Raw genomic sequence first — 20540 nt, 5'->3', positions numbered from 1 at the left:
ATTCATTTACAAATAAAAAAGCTAAACCATCAAATTTGAAATGTTATCAGAAAAAAAGATTCAATTACCTATAGAATATGATAGAAAGTTGAAGTCTTCCCGCCTGAATTGTCCACTCTATTACCTTAGGTGGTTCATTAGGTATTGGTCATGAAATAAAAAAAAAAAAGACAAACTCCCTCTGTTCCCTGAAGCTAACATGCTGTAATATGCCAAAATAAAAGATATATATACCTATACACTGATTTATCATTATCACTAGTTTCCACATGATTTTTATCTGTGCTTTGAGTATCATAGGACATGGTATAGTACATGTTGTTATAATGTCAACATAGAGTATTTTATTAAATGATGAAAGAACTATTCAGTTTAACAATAGAACAAAAGAAAATTTAAACTCCTATTGACTCAAAATAAAAAATTAAAATACTGCTCATATACTTATCTGAAATATGGAATCTTATATGGTGTCTTTTGGAAACAGCCTCTGCATTATTTGAAAAATGCCTCAGGTTTTTTTAGGAGGTATCATTGAAATTCATTTGAATGTATATCAACTGGCTTACATTTCTTGGTAGAATAATATCTAGTGAAAATGTCACAATGCTTTTTTTACCCTTTGTATAAATGTCAACCATTTTTCCTTTTTTCTGTTTAACAGGTTTTATTTAGAATTATACATTCAAGTCATATTCAAGCAAAAATATGCTGAAACTTAATTCAAAAGATTCCTGGAATGTTTTCTACAAAATTACAATTTATTACTTCCTTATTGGTAATGCTTTTTGAAATATCACATGTGTTATACTTAGATAGGTTAAAACTGAGTGCATTTATTCCTTTGATAGTAATGTTTATCAATTTAGAGATCATTACAATTATATGCAATGATTCTTTTCCTAAAAGAAGTAGACATGTACTTTCATATAAAATTGCCATAAATTGGAAAGAAAATAACATTTGTCTTGCGTATTCTAACAATTGGGAAAATCATAAAAAAATTTTTTGCTAAGTTTTTGATGTGAAAGGTCATGGAAACTTAATTGTGGTATCATATGCTATATATTTATTTATTGAAAAAAGACCCAAAAATACGTAATAATCTGTAAAATGCAAAAATCCTTACACAGAATAATTACCAGTACAAACATTCTACTCCTAACATTATAATATAAACTGTTGCAAAAAAAATAAGTAAACTTTTTATACAATTTTAAGCCTTCAAAAAAGAAGTTTTTCAAAAATGACATATAAAAATATAATCCAAAATATGTATAAACAAGTATTTAGATATTTTTAGCTCACATGGCCTATTACCATCACTTGGTGTCTGACGAAGTCGTTGTTGTCTGTCGTTTACATCGAACATTTTTCTCCTCTGAAACTACTGAATGGATTCAGATGAATCTTAACATGAATTATCCTACACAAAATGACAGTTTGGATTTTATATTTGTTAAAAAACATGGCTACCATTACTAAAAATAGAAATTAAGGGTCAGACAGCAGTTTTTTGCATATATGTCCAAAACCGTTAGGTTTAACAATATTCTGACTAGTTAAAAGTTTGAAAGTTTTCACCATGATGAGATCTATCTGTGATGTAATTTTGGTGAAAATCTGTTGATCCATGTTGGAGTTATTGCCTTTTTGGATGTTTTTTTTGCTGTTTTTGATGTTATTACCTTCAAAAATCTTCTACTCTGAAACCACTGCACAGAATTCAATGAAAGTTGGTATTACTATTTTTTAGGGTATCCTGAATAAAATGAATGTTTGGATTTTTGATCAGTGAAAAAATATGACTACCATTACTACAAATAGAACAAGGCGGTCAGACAGCAGATTTTTGCATATATCTCCAAAACAGTTAGGTTTAACCAAATTCTATTATGGATAAAAGTGTTCACCATGATAAGATCTATCTGTGGTCAAATTTTAGTGAAAATCTGTTGATCCATATTGGAGTTATTGCCCTTTTTTGATGTTTTTTTTGCTGTTTTTGATGTTATTTCTTTCAAAAATCTTCTCTTCAGCATCTGCTGTACATAATTTAATGAGAGTTGGTATTACTGTTTTATAGGATATCTTGCACAAAATGAATGTTTGGATTTTGATTGATGAAAATACATAGCCGCTCTTACTAAAAATTGAACAGAAGGGTCATACAGGAGTTTTTTGCATATTTCTCAAAAATCGTTAGGTTTTACCAAATTCTGACTCAGGTAAAAGTGTTCACCAAGATGAGGTCTATCTGTGATGTAATTTAGGTGAAAATATAGTTTTTTTGCAAATAACTCAAAACTATTGAATTTAGCAAAATTCTGATGGAGGATATATGGCCTCTGAAACAGATTTTGTTGTCGTTTTAATGTGTACAACTCTCTGAAAACCAACTGTAATAAAATATAATAAAAGTTGGCATATTTTTTTCAGGGTTTCCTCCACAAACTGATTTAAAATTTTTCATCAGTCAAAAACATGGCTGTCATTTTTCTAAAATTAGAACATAATGGTCAAAATGCTATTTTTGCTATTTTTTCCTTAACTGTAGAAGAATAATGAAAATGAAAGCTACCCACAAGATAAACATGATATTCTGAGTTGACTAGCAGTATTGAAATTATTTTTTAGGCAGCTATTTTCAACATGGCTGCCATTTTACAATCATTTTCACCAGTTGCTCAGATTCCATCTTTAGAGAACTAGGTGTTTGAAGTTCAATGGGGATGATGAAATTGTTCTAGGCAGCCATAATTGTGCAAATTTTTATACTGGCTTTGATTTCAACGGAAAAATTTTGACACTAATTGAAAGAAATGAGGCAGTTAAAAAATTAAATAGTGGAAAAAGTGCCCATGCTGTTGCAAAGGAAATAATTGTTCGAAAAACAAAAATTATTCAAATTGCCTAAAGAAAAGCTGAAATTATAGAGGACTTTGAAAAAATCATAGACAGTGAACAAAAAAGGAAAGGACATAAAACAGGAAATGAGGAAATGAATAATTTGTTATTTATTGTCATATGTTTTTATCTGAATGATATTTTGAATAAAAATATTTTTATTCCTTGTATACATGAATCTGCATCTGAAAATCAAAGGTAAATAAATGTAATATTATGACAATCACAGATCAAATAATCTAAATGAATATGGGATGACATGCTGACCTCAAAGTCATATTACATCACAATTTTTAACTTCACTTCAAAGGTCACTTTGAGTATTCCACAGAGGTGACTGCTTAATGCAGGTTTGACTGTATTTGCTCTTTTTCAGCCATTTTATGTCAAACATGTTAACAAAGCATGATAACTTTACCTACTCAGTTAATAGGGTATGGTTTGTCAGGTTATCGATCCTGGATCTTCGAGGGCCTCTTGTTTCAATAACTATGGTAATCAAGTAATTGTGTTTAATTATGTGTTATTATTTTGACAATTTTACAGGTGTGTGTCACTGTGATCGAAGCAAGACAGTTAGCAGGTGTAAATATGGATCCTGTTGTCTGTGTGCAGGTTGGCAATGAGAAGAAGTATACAAGTGTTAAAGAATCCACAAACTGCCCTTACTACAACGAGGTAAGAGAAATACCTCATCAAATATCTCTGACACAATATGAATCAAAATCTTGGGAGACTAGATCAGGGCCAGGTCTCAAATTGAGGATTCACTTAAATTCGTCCTCAACTTAAATGTTGATCTTCCTATTAACTGCAAATATTTGGTAGATCCAGGGAATGCTCTGGGTGTTGGAACTTTCCATTTTTGTTGGCAAAATGACCAAAAATAGTGTAGATCCTTGAATCCTTACCTGCATTCAAACTGTCTGAAAATGGAAAACATACAAGATTTCAGGGGCTCTGAAATAATATTTATAATTAAAAAGAAGGAACATTTTATTCAAACATTCACTATCTAGAAAATTTATGGAAAAATATCATGTTCATTCTATCTTACATTTTTAGATAACTTAACCTGATGCACACAATTATCTTTTGCAGACAATGGTTAAAAGACTTCAGAGTGTTGGAACTCAGTCATATTTGTCTAAATTCAGTCATATTTGTATAGAAGCATTTATTTATAATGAGACATATCACAGTACAACAGATGCTAACTGTTTCATATTTCCTTTTTCAGTATTTTGTATTTGATTTTCACATGGCTCCAGCAATGCTGTTTGATAAAATCATCACTTTAACGGTAAGTCTCATAAATTAAAAAAAAACAAGCTTATTAATTGGAATATTAGTGTAAATACTGATATTAAGACAATTTGGTATTGTACTTTTAACACATTTTTCATTTCAGTTGCTATGTTTCATGATGTCTGCAGACATATTCAATCATTAGCTCATTGTACACTGACATCAATTAATTCCAAACTTTTTGAGAAGATTTTGTACAGTTTAAAAGTGTTGATTGTATACAGTTAAGGGACATTCTTTGACAATACATTTTGATCATGTGAATCAGTTTTCATTAGTTGTAAAATTGTGTTACTTGAACTTTTAATGGTTGGAGTATTTCAATAAAAAGGGAGTTGTATTTGGACAGAATTTGCCTGCTTTTAATAGTGCTTAACTAATTTTAAGGCCACTTATTACCTGTCCAACTAACTGACTACAGAACTGTAGTTGTACTTTTTACATCTCTTTAGTGAATTATTATGCATTCTCTGCAGTGTTAGATGTTGTTGTTTTCATGTATTTGTGTTATATTATTTTGCCATGATGTTGTTTTGTTTTAGGTTTTACACTCCCGATCTTTATTACGATCAGGGACTGTGGTAGGGAGTTTCAAGATGGATTTAAGCACAATTTACACAACACCCGGTAGTTGAAATGACTTTTTACAATTATTTTTTGCTTTTTGTGGATCTTATTCATTTCCACAACCACATAGCATGATTTCATTTAGTCACTGTATGAATGCCACAGTTTTAGCCATTAAGTTTTCGTTTTTGTATCACTTTTTATCTTGTTGTTTATTAATTGTTTATAATTTATTATTTTGGTTTTATTGCAGTTGCATTCTATTTCACTTAAGAAGTGAATGTTTCATTTTTGATGCTTCGTCGAATTGTAAAAATGTTGACCATAGCACATTTTCATTGAAGCATATGCACAGTGAATGTAATAATTTAAGAATATTTGTAGTTGCTATTCAATCCATTTGTATTCTGACCTTTTATTTTATGGACATAGTGACTAGATGAAACGAAATCATTGCAATATGCATGAAAGTCTGTTCTGTAACTTTTTAGTGTATACATCTACTTTAATTTTAATGCATCCTTATAATCGTACAGTGTATATATTTGGAAAACGTTTAATTCTTAATACATATTTTTACATAGAATTCATATTTAGAATCAAAGCTTTTCCAATGAGTTACTAAAATTTACGGAACGGACTATACAAAAAATCAACCACAGTTTTGATTTCCTAGATAAAAAGAATCAAGTTTGTGCGTGTGGGTGTGTTTGTGTTTGTTGGGGGGGGGGTTGGTAATTTTAATTTGGAAATTAAAAATTTAAATGATGTTTTCTTTTAAAAAGGGGCACAATTTGATATGTATTGATTTGTTTGTTCTGTAGTTGGTTAGAATATAGCACTATTGTCTTAGTGTTTTTGTCTCTGCTGGCATACTGTTTCATTTGATACACTTAATGTTCACTAGGATGTCTTATTAATTAAAAATGACCATTGGTTTTGATTGAGGTTGTCATAGTGTAGTTCCGCAAATGTCTTGATCTTCAATGTTTGCACGAAGATTTAAAAAAAAAAAGAAAAATCTCTTTTAAGCTCATCTGGCTGAAGGCCATGTTAGCTATTGCCCTCACTTGGTGTCTGTCCTCGTCCCTGGTCATAAATCTTTACAATTTTTTAATGCAATATTGCCATCACTTTGCGTCCATAGTCATTAACAATTTTTCAAAACTCTTCTCCTCTGACACAATTTGACCAATTAGAACCAAACTTAGTATGAATGTTCCTTGGGGTATCCTGCATAGAACTGATGTTAGGATTTTTTATCTGTCGAAAAACATGGCCACCAATACATATAGAAAGTAGGGGTCAGACAGTAGTTTTTCGCATATACCTCCAAAACCATTTTTGGAGGTTTAGCCAAATTCTTTCAATAGCTGAAATGATCCTTATTAGGACTACAAAAGTCTTTAGGGATAAAAGTTGTCAGACGACTCCTTGTAAGAATTATTGCTCTTGAAAGGGGAAAAATGAGTCAAAATAGTTGGACAACTTCTTGTTAAATTTATTGCCCTTGAAAGGCAAAATTCAACCAGGTGAGCGATTCAGGTTCCTGGGAGCTTCTTGTTCTAAATTCTTCTCCTTTGAAACTACTTGACCAATGAGAACCAAACTTATTATGTCTGTTCCTTAAGGTATTCTTCTGATGTGGGGATTTTTGATTTGTAAAAAACATTGCTGCCATTACTTAAAATAGAACATAGGGTTCAGACAGAAGTTTCAATCAAAATTCTCCCAAGTCAGGGTTTTAAGTCCACCTGTGCTCCCTCAAACCCCTGACATCACTCAATCATATTTTGCAGGTATCATCCAGCCAATTCTGATTGGTTACTTCTCCGGGTATAGAAAGGTAAACAATAACATGAGGTAATGGACGATCTGATATAGGAACTGATAGTTCAGTATGAGCAAAAATGATATTTGTAGATTATGTTTGAAGTCTTTACCAAAAAAAATAGACATTTTGTGTAGCCATTTTGTAAGTTATGTTGAAGAGTTTCTTTTATGAGTGATTTGATTGGATGTTGGATCTGGGTTAAATTTAGGTAACTCACTAGATGGCACTGGACAATACCCGCTAAATATGAATGAGCGATGTCAGGGGTTTGAGGGAGCAAAGGTGGACTCAAAACCCAGACTTGGGAGGATGTTCAATCAATGGTAAACTGAATATATCCCCTGAAGTTAACTGTTTTACCCCTGTAAATCTTTCTTAATTTTCTTTAAATGGGTCCTTATTACTCATAGGTAAGTCTACATGCTCGATATATGCCTTGATCTCTATCAACCAAAATCATAACTAATGGCAAAAGTTTTATCAAATTTCTCGGTACTTACTAGGCTTCGCTTATATTTCAGCTTGTAGGTACCATGCTCCAAAGGTCATACATATATTGCTAGTGTATATTAAGAGTAATAGAGTAATTGCATATAATTGTGTATCTTACATCAGGTTTGTCAGTCTGGCCGACTTCTGCGGAGTAATAAACCACTTGGAATGTATAAACTAGATGTCGCCACTGTCTATGCAAGTCAAGGTCGGTAATGCAACCAAGGACATCCAATTTTTTTATTTTTGCTTGTAGTTTTTTTTTCTGTTTGTTCTTACATTTATCATAGGATTTGTAGCCTTTTTTATTAGCAAACAATACATTCATATTTTTAATGAATTGCATTTTCCTATTTATATATACTAAGTTCATAGCATGCTTGTGAAATTAAGTTTCTCTTTACACTGCTTATTGAAGAAAGGAATAATTTATAAAAAAAAAAAAAAGATATACAAAATGTCATTATATTGAAGATCACAGTGACAGGACAGGAATTTATATATTGTTAATACACAAATTTTAACTTATTTCTCATACAGTGGTGATTTTCAGGAGATAATGTCTGTCCTTCCATTGAATTAATGACAGCCACCTAATGAACAATTGACAATGAGATTCAATATTTCTAGCAGACACATGTTTACATGTAAATAAATATGGAATAATAGAAATAAATTTCCTTATCAGCTGTCCAAAGAGACAGTTCAACAGGATGTTGTCATTTAATCAGAGGAAGACCATCTCTTATCTCCTGAACAACATCATTATATGTGCTGTAATTTTATATAAACAGCTGAAAATGTTCAAGTTGCTGAGAACAAAATATATTTTTACTTTTGATATGTAAATGGTGATATTCCCTGACAAGCAATAGTTACAGCTTTTCTTACTGCCATGTAAAAATTACTTTTGAGACAGATCCTTGTTATGTGGTGGGTGTAACAGCATGGTTTACATTTCTTTCTTGCTTTAATCAATGGCCATAACCCAACTCCTGTTTGGTAGAAAGCTTTATAGCTTAGGGTGAATGTAGTCATTACAACAATGCTGGAATGAGCATGTATTTCAACCATGGATTGTTCTTTATAGGGTAGTGGTAGGTTGCTTTAATGATATAAAATTATTTTCATATTACATGTACACATGTACATTTTGGATTTACTTTAACATTAAATGTTACTAATTTGATAAAAAAAAAAGTGAACAGCTGTCTGTATTTAAATTAGCAGAAGACATCTGGGGAATATATTTAACTCCATTGAATTCAATTTTACTTGATTTTATCATTTCTCATTTCTTTGAAAAATTGAAAAATTCATAATATAAAAGTACAGTTGATCCTGTATACATATGTCACGTGATCTGTATAGAGGGACCTTATAGAATAGGGATTTAGATATGGAATATTATAAAATCACTTTGATTGGAAGACAAAATGACTTAATGTGACAAGTTGGTGACTTTTAGTATTAGTTGAACTTATTATCAATGTACTATGAATTTAGACATTTGTGAATTGATTTTCAGTTTTTTTATGAATTTATTTTATTTTGGCATTTATTTCATAATTGATGACATAACAGAAATAATTAAAATTTTAGCTATTATCAATAGAGAATTTTTTAGATATATGTATCATATAACAAAACTCCCTAAGTTGTCAAAGTATTTAAATTCAATTATTTGTCCACACAACTGTTGCAGATTATCCTTCCAACTACTGTTACGTTTTTCCTTATGTAAATTATGTTTTGTAGACCACCAGTTTTACCATAAGTGGGCCATGTTAACTGATCCAGATGATATTAACGGAGGTCTGAAGGGATATCTTAAATGTGACATAGCTGTAATAGGAAAGGGAGACTCCATAAAGGTATAAATGGAATACTTTTTTTAAATCATCCAAACTCAACAAAATACAGACATTTCAAATTGGCAATTTGTAGATAAGCACTTTATTATATAAGTTGCATCTTCATTTTTATATTATCTTTGCAGGTACCTCCAAAAACAGATAAAGATGAAGATGACATCGAGGGGTTCGTATCTTAAACTTATTTTTAAAAATATTTGTACATAGCATATATACTCAATAATAGCAGTGTGCACAGTTCATTATTCTAGCTTTTGTGATAAGCTCACTCAGTGTGTTGGTACACAGTTTTGTCTGTCATTCTGTTTGTCTGAAATTATCTTTTCTCCCAATTGATTGATTGATTGATTATATGTGGCTTTATATAGTTTGGACATCCATTGAAAGTGATTTAGGTTGCTGTTTGATATTAACTTCCTGTTTAATGGGCCTTTCCTATTTTACACTATGTGAAAAAAGTTTGATATATCTAGCATATATATCTAGCATTAAAATATATTCAGGCTTTTATCCATTATTGCCATTTACTGAAATACTTAGTTTAGAAGTTGAAATAGTTTTTATTTTAATGTTTTAGAAATTTGTTACTGCCAGATGGTGTGTCATCAGATAGATCTCGTGCCAAATACATAATTCGTATCCATAAAGCTCAGGGTCTACCTAAAATGAACACAGGACTGGTAGCCAATGTGAAGAAGGCGTTTACTGGAGAGAGTAAAGATTTGGTTGATCCTTACATAAAAATATCATTTGCTGGTCATGTGGTAGGTATATTCTTTATACTTTGAATATAATACACAAGGAAAGTTATTTGAGCTTGATTGTTACAGGATATAAATAGTTACCATGTACAATGTAACCACTTCACATTTTAGTAAGTTACATGAAAATATAACTTGTAAATTGAAAATATTCTGCATGACATGAATTAATGTGGTTTATAGTAAAAGTCTTCAGATCGCTGTTTGAAACCTAGTTTAAGCAAGAACCAATATTCTGAATTATCTTCCTTTTGGCTTTTCACATATCTGCTTTTTACCAAATCTACACACAGAACATTATACATTTCGGACAATTAAGTCAAGCATTTCCGATGCTTTCCATGGAATTGGAAAAGAATATGTTTATAAAGATGAATCCTACCCAGCTAGTGGAAAGGCTCATTTTTTTTGTTATCATTGCCATGGAAGTAATGTCAGTATCACATAAGATACCTGATTAATGCACGTAATTTTACATTTTTTTCTCAAATTGTCAGGGTAAAACTGATGTCATGAAAGGTTCATATGAACCTGTTTGGAATCAACAGATTGTATTCACAGAAATGTTCCCACCGCTTTGTCGTAGAATCAAATTACAGTTACGAGATCGTAATAAAGTTAACGATGATGTCATCGGAACTCACTTCATAGATCTGGCTAAAATATCTAACGAGGGTGATAAGGGTGAGTCTATATCTTAATCAGAGCTTCCAGAAATATGGTTTGAATTCAAGTGATAAAAATATTCTTCTGATATTGCATAATGGAATCTGCAATTAGCTGTAGAATAATAATTAGATTTATATAACATTCTGTAATAATTAAAAATGTTCCAATTAAAAATAACACTTCAAAATTGGTCATCGAGCAAATAAAGTTAAAGAGAATTTTACCAATGCTTATTTTTAATTCAGCCAATGCTTAATTACAATTTAATTACAAAACTAGCATTTCTTGTATGATTTATCTCACATGTAATGAATTGGAAAGATTTTTGTTTATCTGGGAAGGACTATAAACAAGCAATATTTAAGGTGCAATGATTGTTTTCATGGTAGGAAGCTCCCTGATGTTTTTCAAGAGTTATTGGACTTGAAACATCCTAAAAGGGGGAGTAGGTGTATCATTTGCTTTACCATAAATGTTCATTTACTCAACTTTGACCTTAACTGACTTGAAGTGTTTCATTTTTTTTTTTGCCCTTATGTTTTCTCATAATAAAAATTAGCATAATTTTCCCAGGTTTTCTGCCTACTTTTGGTCCCTGTTGGTTGAATCTGTATGGTTCTACAAGAGACTACAGTTTGCTGGATGAACATACCCACCTAAATGATGGACTAGGAGAAGGAGTTTCTTTCAGAGGGAGAATACTGGTTTCCATGAAAACAGAAATTTTAGAGAATTCTGATTCATCATGTCCAGCATCTGTAGAGGTGGAATCAACTCTGCCTGTTCCAGAGGTATTCTTCTACACAAACATTTTAAACTTTACTATTTATATATAAGATAATAGTTGTAACCTGAATGCACATTTTTGTTTTCCCCAAAGTAAAGCTAAAGGAATTAAAAGGTCTTTGTTTCTGTGTCAGTGATGTTTTAGAGATACGTTGGTGATCTTGATATGTATTCATGAAATATTTCAGTTTTGAAAAGTTTATAATTCTTATTTATGTGTGATGTAACTTGTATAACCTTGTGTAACCTTGTACATTGAAACTTCTCCAAACCGGACCCTCAGAAAACCGGTCTTCCCTTCAAAACGGCCGTTTTCAAAAGTTCTGGCCAATATACCTTAAAACCTGCTTGTTTTGTCTTCAATAGACTGGCCACCCCCTAAAACAGTACATCGGTCGGTTTTTCACAGTTTTAGTTACATATTTCAAATAAAAATAACCTCTCAATTCCGGCTGCCCAGTTATTATTCACCTGTAATAAATGTGTCAACATAACTGTAATATTACGTAATTAATAAATCATTCACTCACTGGTTTGCATTTCATCAGTGGACAGATGATAATTGAAGGGGGCAGTAGTTTAGACAACATATTTAATCCAGACATTACATTTTGTCACTGGTTGGCTGTTAATTGGTGTGTACACACGTCAGGCAACTGGGGTCATTTAATAGTACAATCTTTACGATCTTTTAACTGTCAATTAATGTGACCTGTACCCAAGCCAAAACAACATAGGGTTGAAATTATTAGACTTTGTTGTTAGGTAATTTATGGAAACAATACAAATAATTAAAAGTATACCACCAATAGCCCTGTGATCTTTAATACACGTTCTTTCAAAACCATGAACATTATTTTGTTGGTAGTACCTTTTGTAAAATAAAATCATTCATAAATGATGCAAGTTTTGAAATGTAAAAAAAGGCAAAACGTTTTGAATTGGCATTAAACATGTCTCGACCAACAAACTGACAAGGTGTAGGGTTATAGAACACATTAATGGAAACAGCTCTTAGAATGCATTGCTGTTTTTCACAAAACCGGCCACCCTTATAAACCGGCCATTTTTTCTTGTCCCAGTGGTTGCCGGTTTGGAGAAGTTTCACTGTATAAACTTGTGTAACCTTGATGCACATTTTTACTCAACCAAAGCTTAAGTGCACATACATCTTAAATATATTATTTTCGTGGTCTGCGTCTCTGTTGCTCACACCCTAGGTCTCTAGAAATTGATGAATTGTGAAGTTAATTACTTGTGGCTGTTCATTTAATGGTTATCATTTAATCAAGTGGAGACAACTCTATTTCTGGAAAAAAAAATTACTCTCAAAAGTAGTCCAAAAGAAATTACATGCATTGGAGTAACTGTTGTGTTGAAAATACAACCAACAAAATACATGTAGTCATTTTGTTACATGTATAAGATATTAAATATAATAAGAATTTTTTATTAGTATTAGGTTCTAGGCCACATAAAATTTAGACACTGCCAAATGTATAGTGATTAATGGTGTACAAAAAACCACTAAACAATCCTTTTTCAGTCTATATATCCTGTATTTTTACATCAGGGTAATTATTTCTGTATTCAGATCTGCTATTTTAAGTTTTTCAACCATTGATCTCCCTTTAAAATCAACCAATTCAAAATTAAGAAACGATAACTCTTGCAAAGTGCCAATATCATGTACAATCTAATATTTTTCTCAAAAGCACAACAACCAAATGAAAAACTAAGACTGGTTATGTGATCAGTAACTGTTAATGAACAAAAATTAAAACTGAACTTGGTGGGTTTTTGACATGCATGAATTACATTCTGTCTGATTTTTATAAAGACTGCTACTTCAAAATGATTGTGATGACAGTTATTATTTTCTCTACTGCAATGCAATACATGACAGAATGTATGGTTAAGTATTCCTGTCTGAATTTTTTAACTTTTAGTTTCCCTTCTGTTTATTTTTTTTCCCAGAATGCAGTAGGAAAACCAGAGGAATTCTTTTTGTTTGCATGTTTAATGGAATCTACTATGATAGACAAGAAGTATGGAGAGAAACCTATTCACTTTGAGATCAGTATTGGTAAGTTAATTTCATCTCCAGATAATGTAAAATGGTAAAAACAAACATCAAGGTTCACAATGAAAAGTGAGAAAGACTGACTGCAATTAATAATCGTGTGAAATATGGCAACTGTGGAATGAATTTACAAAATGATAATTATTTAAATATTGCAAATGTAGATTGAAAAAGCACTGTTTGTTTTGTGGGTTTTACAGAAGATCACCACTTATCAGCAGGAATCAATTCTACCATTGACAGTGTCCGAATTTGATATGAATATGTATTAGTGCTTTATAATTTATAGTTTTAAGTATTTAATTCAGCAAACAGGAATTTAAAACTTTAGAAAATAAAAGTACATATATGTATTTGCATTTTTAAAGATTTTCTCCTCAAAAGTAAAAAGGATTAGAGATAATTTTGTAGTATTTGATATCAAGGTCTTTGATTTTTCTATAGGTAATGCAGGCAATACATTAGATGGATATAACCCTCCTACAAAACAGAGACATAGCAGTAGTAGTGAAGATTCTGACTCTGACTATTCTGCTGATGAAGATCAGCCATTAGTGTCGTTACATGATTCTAGTGAAGGACCAAAATGGAAGAGTATGACCACACCATTACGGCCAATATCCAGAGACAAATTTTACTATAACCTTCCATATTATGAGGATAAACCCTGTGTTTATGTAAAGGAAGTGTTTGAAGATCACAGAAGGAGGATGTATAATACTAATATTATCGAGAAAATTGCTGAAAAATTGGTAAGTTGTGGGATCGTTGTTGAAAATAGGATGTCCTATAGACTGAAGGATAGAAATATTGAAAGAACATGTTTTATTGTCATATAGCTTTAAAATGGAAGATATGCATCTATACTTGTTCAATATTTGTCAAATAACTCCTTAATGACTGTTACATATGATATGTAACTAAACTAATTTTACTTAAACAAGATTCTCCTGATTTAGAATTGTTATGACTTCTCTCATACAAGTAGTTTTGGGTTTAATGCCCAGCCCAGTACTACCAAATGCTTTTAAGGTAAATCATACCTAAAAATACCCCATGCAACAAAGTTGCGGAGGGTATAATGCTTTTGACCCATCAGTGGGTCAGTCTATCTTCAGTTTTCTGGACTTTTTTTTAACACACTTGCAGATATTGACATGATTTTTGGTATATAAGTTCACCATGATAAGTTACAGGTCAAGTATATCTTTCATTCCACTCTGATGATTTTTACTGAAATTACAGGCCTTGAACTTATCAAAATTCATGGAAAGAACCGTTTTCCTGACTTTTTTATCTGAACACTGGCAGATATTGACATGATTTTTAGTATATAAATTCCCTAAATTCCCCATGATAAGTTACAGGTCAAGTTTACATTTGGTTCCACTCTGATGATTTTTACCGAAATTATGGGCCTGGAACTTAACAAAATTCACAGAAATAACCATTTTCCGGAGGTTTTTTCTAAATGCTTGCAGATATTGACATGATTTTTAGTATATAGGTTCCCTGTGATAAGTTACAAGTCAAGTTTAACTTTCATTTTGCTCTGATGATTTTTACCGAAATTACTGGCCTTGAACTTAGCAAAATTAACATGAATAACTATTTTTCTGACTTTTTTCTTCTAAACGGTTGCAGATTATGACATGAAATTTGGTATGTAAGTTCACCATGATAAGTTATAGGTCAAGTGTACGTTTTGTCTACTTATATTTACTTTGGATTAGCTAAAACTCGAAGAAATCACAGTCTGGAGTTTGAAAAACAAATTTACTTGAGTATCCAATATGGGGATGTGTGGGGTAGTGTGAGTGTGCTCAATAAGGTTCTTTAATTTTTCTTGTAGATAGATTTTCTTAGTTTTTCTCAAAAATGAACCTTAGATTAACATACTTAAGAAATTTGGTGTAAAAACATAGATCTCCAAACTTTCAAGATAATTGAGCCTTGATATATGCATTTATATGGTTTCTGTAGGGAATTTTCACTAATTTGCAAACTATTTAAAAAACTGGTATATAGAATTTCTTATTATTTTATTGGTGACATTCCTACCTATTGGGTATTGCTTCCATGTACAAAATGTATTATTTCATTAAAGACTGAGCTGAGATTGTCAGACTAGTACAAAGGAGGGCCAATTTGGTTAATCGAATGTTTTGTCCTTAAACACATGAAACATTTCCCATTGGCCATCAAACCATTATCAATCAGTCAATCAACATAATACTTTCTTTGTGCATTTTTTAAAGAAATACATTTTGAAATCAAACAAAGCTTTCGTTTGTGGTGTATAATGTTTTTCTTCTTTGTGTCATCATCTTAAATTGAAAACTTAGTAATTTATTCTATATACTTTCAATCAACAGGAGGATGGTATCCATGATGTAAATCTCATGTTGTCAGAGGAACAGCCATTCCCAGAGAAACGACTGAGGGGTGTGTTTGAAGAGTTAGGGTCAGGGTGCTCAAAGTTTGTGTCTATTGTCAGAGGGACAAGTGCTGGAGCAGGTGTTGGGAAGACAAAACTGGACAAAGAAAGACAGAAATTATTGCTTAGAGAGATAGTATGTGTTGAGATTTGAAAATAGCAATTGAAAGAAAGATTCTTATGATTTCATGACGTCTGTCTGTTTGTCCATTCACACATTTTGAGAGGAAATGTACCTTCATAAAACTTTTGCTCCATTTCCAATGTAATATGTTGAAACTAAACTAACACATCACAGGATAGCCTAAACATGCTTTGGAGGATATTTTGGTTCAGGGATATCCTTTCATTTTTCAGTGTTAACTTGTTTTAGTTTCAAATAAAGGGAACTTTGAAACAGAATTGGGACAGTTTGGATACCAAAGAATTTGGAAAGTTTGAACACCAAATAATTGGGAAAGTTTGGACACCAAAGAATTGGGAAAGTTTGAGCACCAAATAATTGACAGAGTTGGGACACCAAATAATTAGGAGAGTTCGGACACCAAATAATTGGGAGATTTGAACATCAAATAATTGGGAGAGTTCGGACACCAAATAATTGGGAGAGTTTGAGCATTCCATCAGCTTTAGCACAACTGTTTAGTGCCTTAGATTTTCATTTTGTATTGAATACTATTTCTGATATATAACTTTCGAAAATTATGATTATATACAACCTCTAGTTTGTTTTTTGATACTAATTGACATAATGTCATTTTGATATGATCTGATTAACTCTTTTACAGGATCAGTTGTCAACAATGGCAAGAACAATGAAAGCAACAACAACTAAAAGTAACCTTAAAGACAAACTTCGCTATGCAAACCAGTTCTTACAGAAACTGAAAAATATTTCTCAGGAGGTAACCTAAATCTTACACATTATTGCTCTATTACATTGTATTGCTTTATCTCACTCAAACAGTTGATTTACTAGGATGTTTATTGTCACAGCTGAGTTACTTCCCTTTAAATCAATGATATAGTTATGCATTATACATATTGCTTTAGAATTTGTAGTACATTTCTATTGAAAGTATTAGATAATTCCTTTAGAAAAGTATATGTATAGCATTTTTTTTTCCAAGACTAATGATGTTTAAAATTCTCAGCGGAAAAATATTTTATTTCCAAATGTTTTTTCCCTCATTAGTTTTTGATTATAATGGCAGATCATTATGGGAAATGAAAAATCTAGATATTAGATATGATTGACTTTTGTAGTGTTTTGGTGCTATCATTACAGAGAAGTACAGTGTACTGAGATAACATTGGATTGTTTTCCCTTTTTGAAATAACTATAATTTCAACTGTAGAAATTGTTAATAATTTTTGGCATGCAAGATTTAGCTTTGATCAAAAGAAAAAGTCATCATGTGGAAGTTATTGATTGCAAAATTGTAATATTATGATTAACATCATGAAGAAAATGATTTAAAAAATTGATAACATGAATTGAAGATACAGAGGATAGAAAATCTGTTTTTTTACTAATATTGGGTAATGAACCCACGACAATACAGAATTCTCTCTGTTGTAACTTATATGAAATGCTTGGTGACTGATAGGCTGGATCAAAAAATGAAAGTAAAGGAATCATAGAACTCTCCCATGAAATAACGCTACTTGAAATACTATAGAGAATGAGATTTCCTATTTATAAAAGATCAACACTCTTTGTCCCAACAGAGTAACAATAAGCTCCTTCTTTGACAACTTCTGAGCTTGTCATGACTTTAATTAGGACTTTTTATCAGAATTCTTTGGGTAACAAATCTGTTTTGTAAAAGTGTTTATTCCTTTCATTCCTTATATATTTCCTTAAAATACAAACAGGTTGCAAATTTGAAGAAAAAAAACTTGGTTCTTTAAAACTGCTATAGTTCAAACATTGATCAGAATATGTATTGGTTTTGTTTTTATCCCAGCTAGATAAGTTGCTAACCTTTGGACCTTTTTAGTAACTACCTCAATAACTTTATACCTATGTTGTAGCCCCAACATGCCCTCCCTGATGTATTAATTTGGATGATCAGTGGAAACAAACGACTAGCCTACCAGAGATTACCATCAAAGGACATCTTGTATTCCATTGTAGATGAAGAGAGAGGGAAAGATTGTGCTAAAGTCCAAACATTGTTCCTTAGGGTATGTAGAAAAGTTTTGTACAAAGGTACCACTCACATTAGTATCGCAAATTCTACTATGTGTTTACTATATATGTAGAGAGGACTCTACTAAGTTGAGAAACTTGTGTCTGATCCTTTTGCTCCTGTTTAACATTGCAAAATATTTAAACTAACATATTTCAAGGTGTAACCTCTCATCAGCAGCTTCAGAACCAAATACATTGGGTAATTTAAATCCAAATTTTTTTTTATATTGTAAGGTGTACTCAAAACCAAAAATATCAAACTTGAAAAGCCAAATTCAACAGCCAGTGTTTGATTGCTTTTGAATTATCTAATCTTGGAAAAGGATTTATCTTTGATTTTGTCTAATATAAGTTGTGTTTTCCATCAAATTGTTAAATTCTTAAAGCAATACCTTGAATAACTTTAGTTAATGGTATTTTAAAAATCTTTGTGTTTTGAAAAGAAAATAAAAATGATTTAATTCAGTATACAGTGGCGTAGCTAGAGTTAATTAATGTGTACGCCTATTTTACGATTTTACAGTAAGTCCCCCCCCCTCCAAAGATAAGTTGAAATTCATTAAATAGCTTGTTTATATTTGTGTATTATAGAGATCAACTACACGTATCAACCATTGGTATCAAATCATGCAAATGAAAAAAAAACACATCATCAGTCAACCTCTTTACCAGTTTGAGAGGAGTTTACAGTTCTAGTCAGTCTAATAAATGAGGCCCATCTTCCTGTTTTTGTGTGATGCAAAACTGTCAATTACTTTATCTACATTTATTGGAACTTCCTGATGATTTTTTTTGTTGATGTGTACGCTCTGGCATTTTGACCTAAACGTAGCTACACGCCTGCTATACAAGTTACTTGTACTTCATATTTATCCATAGGCTTGTTTCCTATTTCAAGTTCAGTTCTTTTACTTTTACAAAGTAGTTTTTTGTGAAAAATGAGATTTTACCTAGAAACTAGATTTCTACTTTTTCGTCATTTGGCTCTATATGTGCATCCTATTTACAGTTACCAGGAAAGAAGGCCAGTAGTGTAGCAGGCTGGGTGATACAGGCTAAAATTCAGGTCTATGTCTGGCTTGGACTGACCAAACATAAAAAAGATTTCTTAAATGGACTACCAGGAGGATATGAACAGAGTGCATTAATGCAGATTGTGAACAAACCACAAGGTGTCCCACCACCATTTATACACTTTACTGGTGAGTTACCCCCTTTGTTAACCTTATAATTATGGTTGGAATTGTTTATGCTGCTATAGAAGCCAAATTTTCAGTAAAAAATTATGACAGACTTAAGAGAAATACAAACAGAATTTTTTTTCTAGTTAAGATTTCCTTGTTCCTCACATTTTCCCCTTGTGTAGGCACAATGAAAGAATGAGTATATTTTGATACAAAGGGCATTGTGTGTTTAAGTTAATGCTCAACTGCTATCTTTGTGAGATAAATTAAAGTAAACCTGCTGCTTTGGAATGTCAAATCTGTGTCTTAGCTACACCTTAAAAGACTAGGATTGATTTATCCCTATGTAATGCATTTTATGTAGAATTAACCTGCATTTAAAGACTATCTGTGTGACCAGGATTTGTTTCCCTTGAAAGGTCACTTAAGACAGATATGATTGTATTATTAGCATGTTTGTGTTTTTTTTTCAGAGAGGCAGTCATTCCAAGTACGAGCTCACATGTACCAGGCCAGAAGTTTAATAGGGTCTGATGCTTCTGGTCTGTCAGATCCATTTGCTAGGATTGTATTTAATGACCACAGTGTGGCTACACAAGTCATTGAGGAAACCTTGAGTCCTACCTGGGATGAGATGCTGATAATAAATGAAGTAGAAATGTATGGACTGATGCAAGAGATAGCTGAAGCCCCTCCTACCATCATCATAGAGCTGTTTGATCAGGATAAAGTGGTAGGGTAGAAATTTAATGTCTAACCAGCATTCTGATTGATATAGACCCTGTGATATCTTTGTGGTATCTTTGTCCAAGGAGTAGAAAGAATACTCCAAATAGATGTAGGTTGACCTTCTATGACCCTCAAAAAAAATTTACATGATGATGGCAAAGATATGAATTGCTTAAAGATAGACTTTGTGAAATTTATTGTTTAAAGAGATCAAACATTTGTTTTCTTCAAATAGTTTTATTTCAATGTTGTCAAAGTACTATGGAAGTATTTTTATACATAGGTTTCAATTTGTCCTGGGTTTTGAAAAATGTGTTAGTCTATGGCTTAAAAATTTGTGGGTTTTGTGAAAGCTTAAGAGTTGGTTATTTAAATTCATAAATTTTACTTTAGGTTATATAATTTCACACAACCGATAAAACCGTGAACTGGAGCCCTAGAAAAAAGTAATTCTTTCACAGTATCATTTTTATACCCCTTCACACAAAGTGGCGAGATATAATGTCATGCCCTCCAAAATATTACATGTCTGCCAATCCATCTGTCTGTCCCACGACAGCATTCAGATTGTAATGTGAGAACGGACCAATGAATATTTTTTTAAAATTTGAACAGTTGTTCAGTGCCATTAAATACAGGTTAAGTCCAAAATGTAGTTTTCAAGTTAGGCCATTTTTTAACTTTTTAGTCATCCACCTTTTTTTCACCATTT

At 31.7% G+C, this 20540-nt stretch overlaps 1 protein-coding gene across 11 annotated transcripts in view; it reads left to right on the top strand.

Annotated features, from left to right (window-relative positions):
- The window catches only part of LOC148629809 (otoferlin-like), a 123312-nt gene that overhangs the window by 48698 nt on the left and 54074 nt on the right, over window positions 1-20540 (top strand). For 7 of the 11 annotated variants that reach the window (XM_088557524.1, XM_088557513.1, XM_088557504.1 and 4 more), the window contains exons 9-23: window positions 3454-3585; window positions 4148-4210; window positions 7232-7316; window positions 8867-8982; window positions 9108-9148; window positions 9560-9746; window positions 10241-10427; window positions 10986-11203; window positions 13176-13284; window positions 13726-14033; window positions 15657-15854; window positions 16507-16623; window positions 17756-17908; window positions 18925-19117; window positions 19573-19832. In XM_088557524.1, coding sequence (XP_088413650.1) covers window positions 3454-3585; window positions 4148-4210; window positions 7232-7316; window positions 8867-8982; window positions 9108-9148; window positions 9560-9746; window positions 10241-10427; window positions 10986-11203; window positions 13176-13284; window positions 13726-14033; window positions 15657-15854; window positions 16507-16623; window positions 17756-17908; window positions 18925-19117; window positions 19573-19832 — 2367 coding nt within the window. Of the gene's footprint in view, window positions 1-3453; window positions 3586-4147; window positions 4211-4757; window positions 4843-7231; window positions 7317-7341; window positions 8206-8866; window positions 8983-9107; window positions 9149-9559; window positions 9747-10240; window positions 10428-10985; window positions 11204-13175; window positions 13285-13725; window positions 14034-15656; window positions 15855-16506; window positions 16624-17755; window positions 17909-18924; window positions 19118-19572; window positions 19833-20540 lie in introns of those variants that run through there. The other 4 variants (XM_088557531.1, XM_088557476.1, XM_088557540.1 and 1 more) reach the window with 3 other exon arrangements.

This window comes from Perna viridis, chromosome 1 (assembly GCF_037379345.1).
Source record: "Perna viridis isolate PV_CMFRI_1.1 ecotype Kerala chromosome 1, ASM3737934v1, whole genome shotgun sequence".
Classification (NCBI taxonomy): domain Eukaryota; kingdom Metazoa; phylum Mollusca; class Bivalvia; order Mytilida; family Mytilidae; genus Perna; species Perna viridis.
Note: the sequence above shows the minus strand (reverse complement) of the source record. Positions and strands in the feature narration are given on the sequence as shown.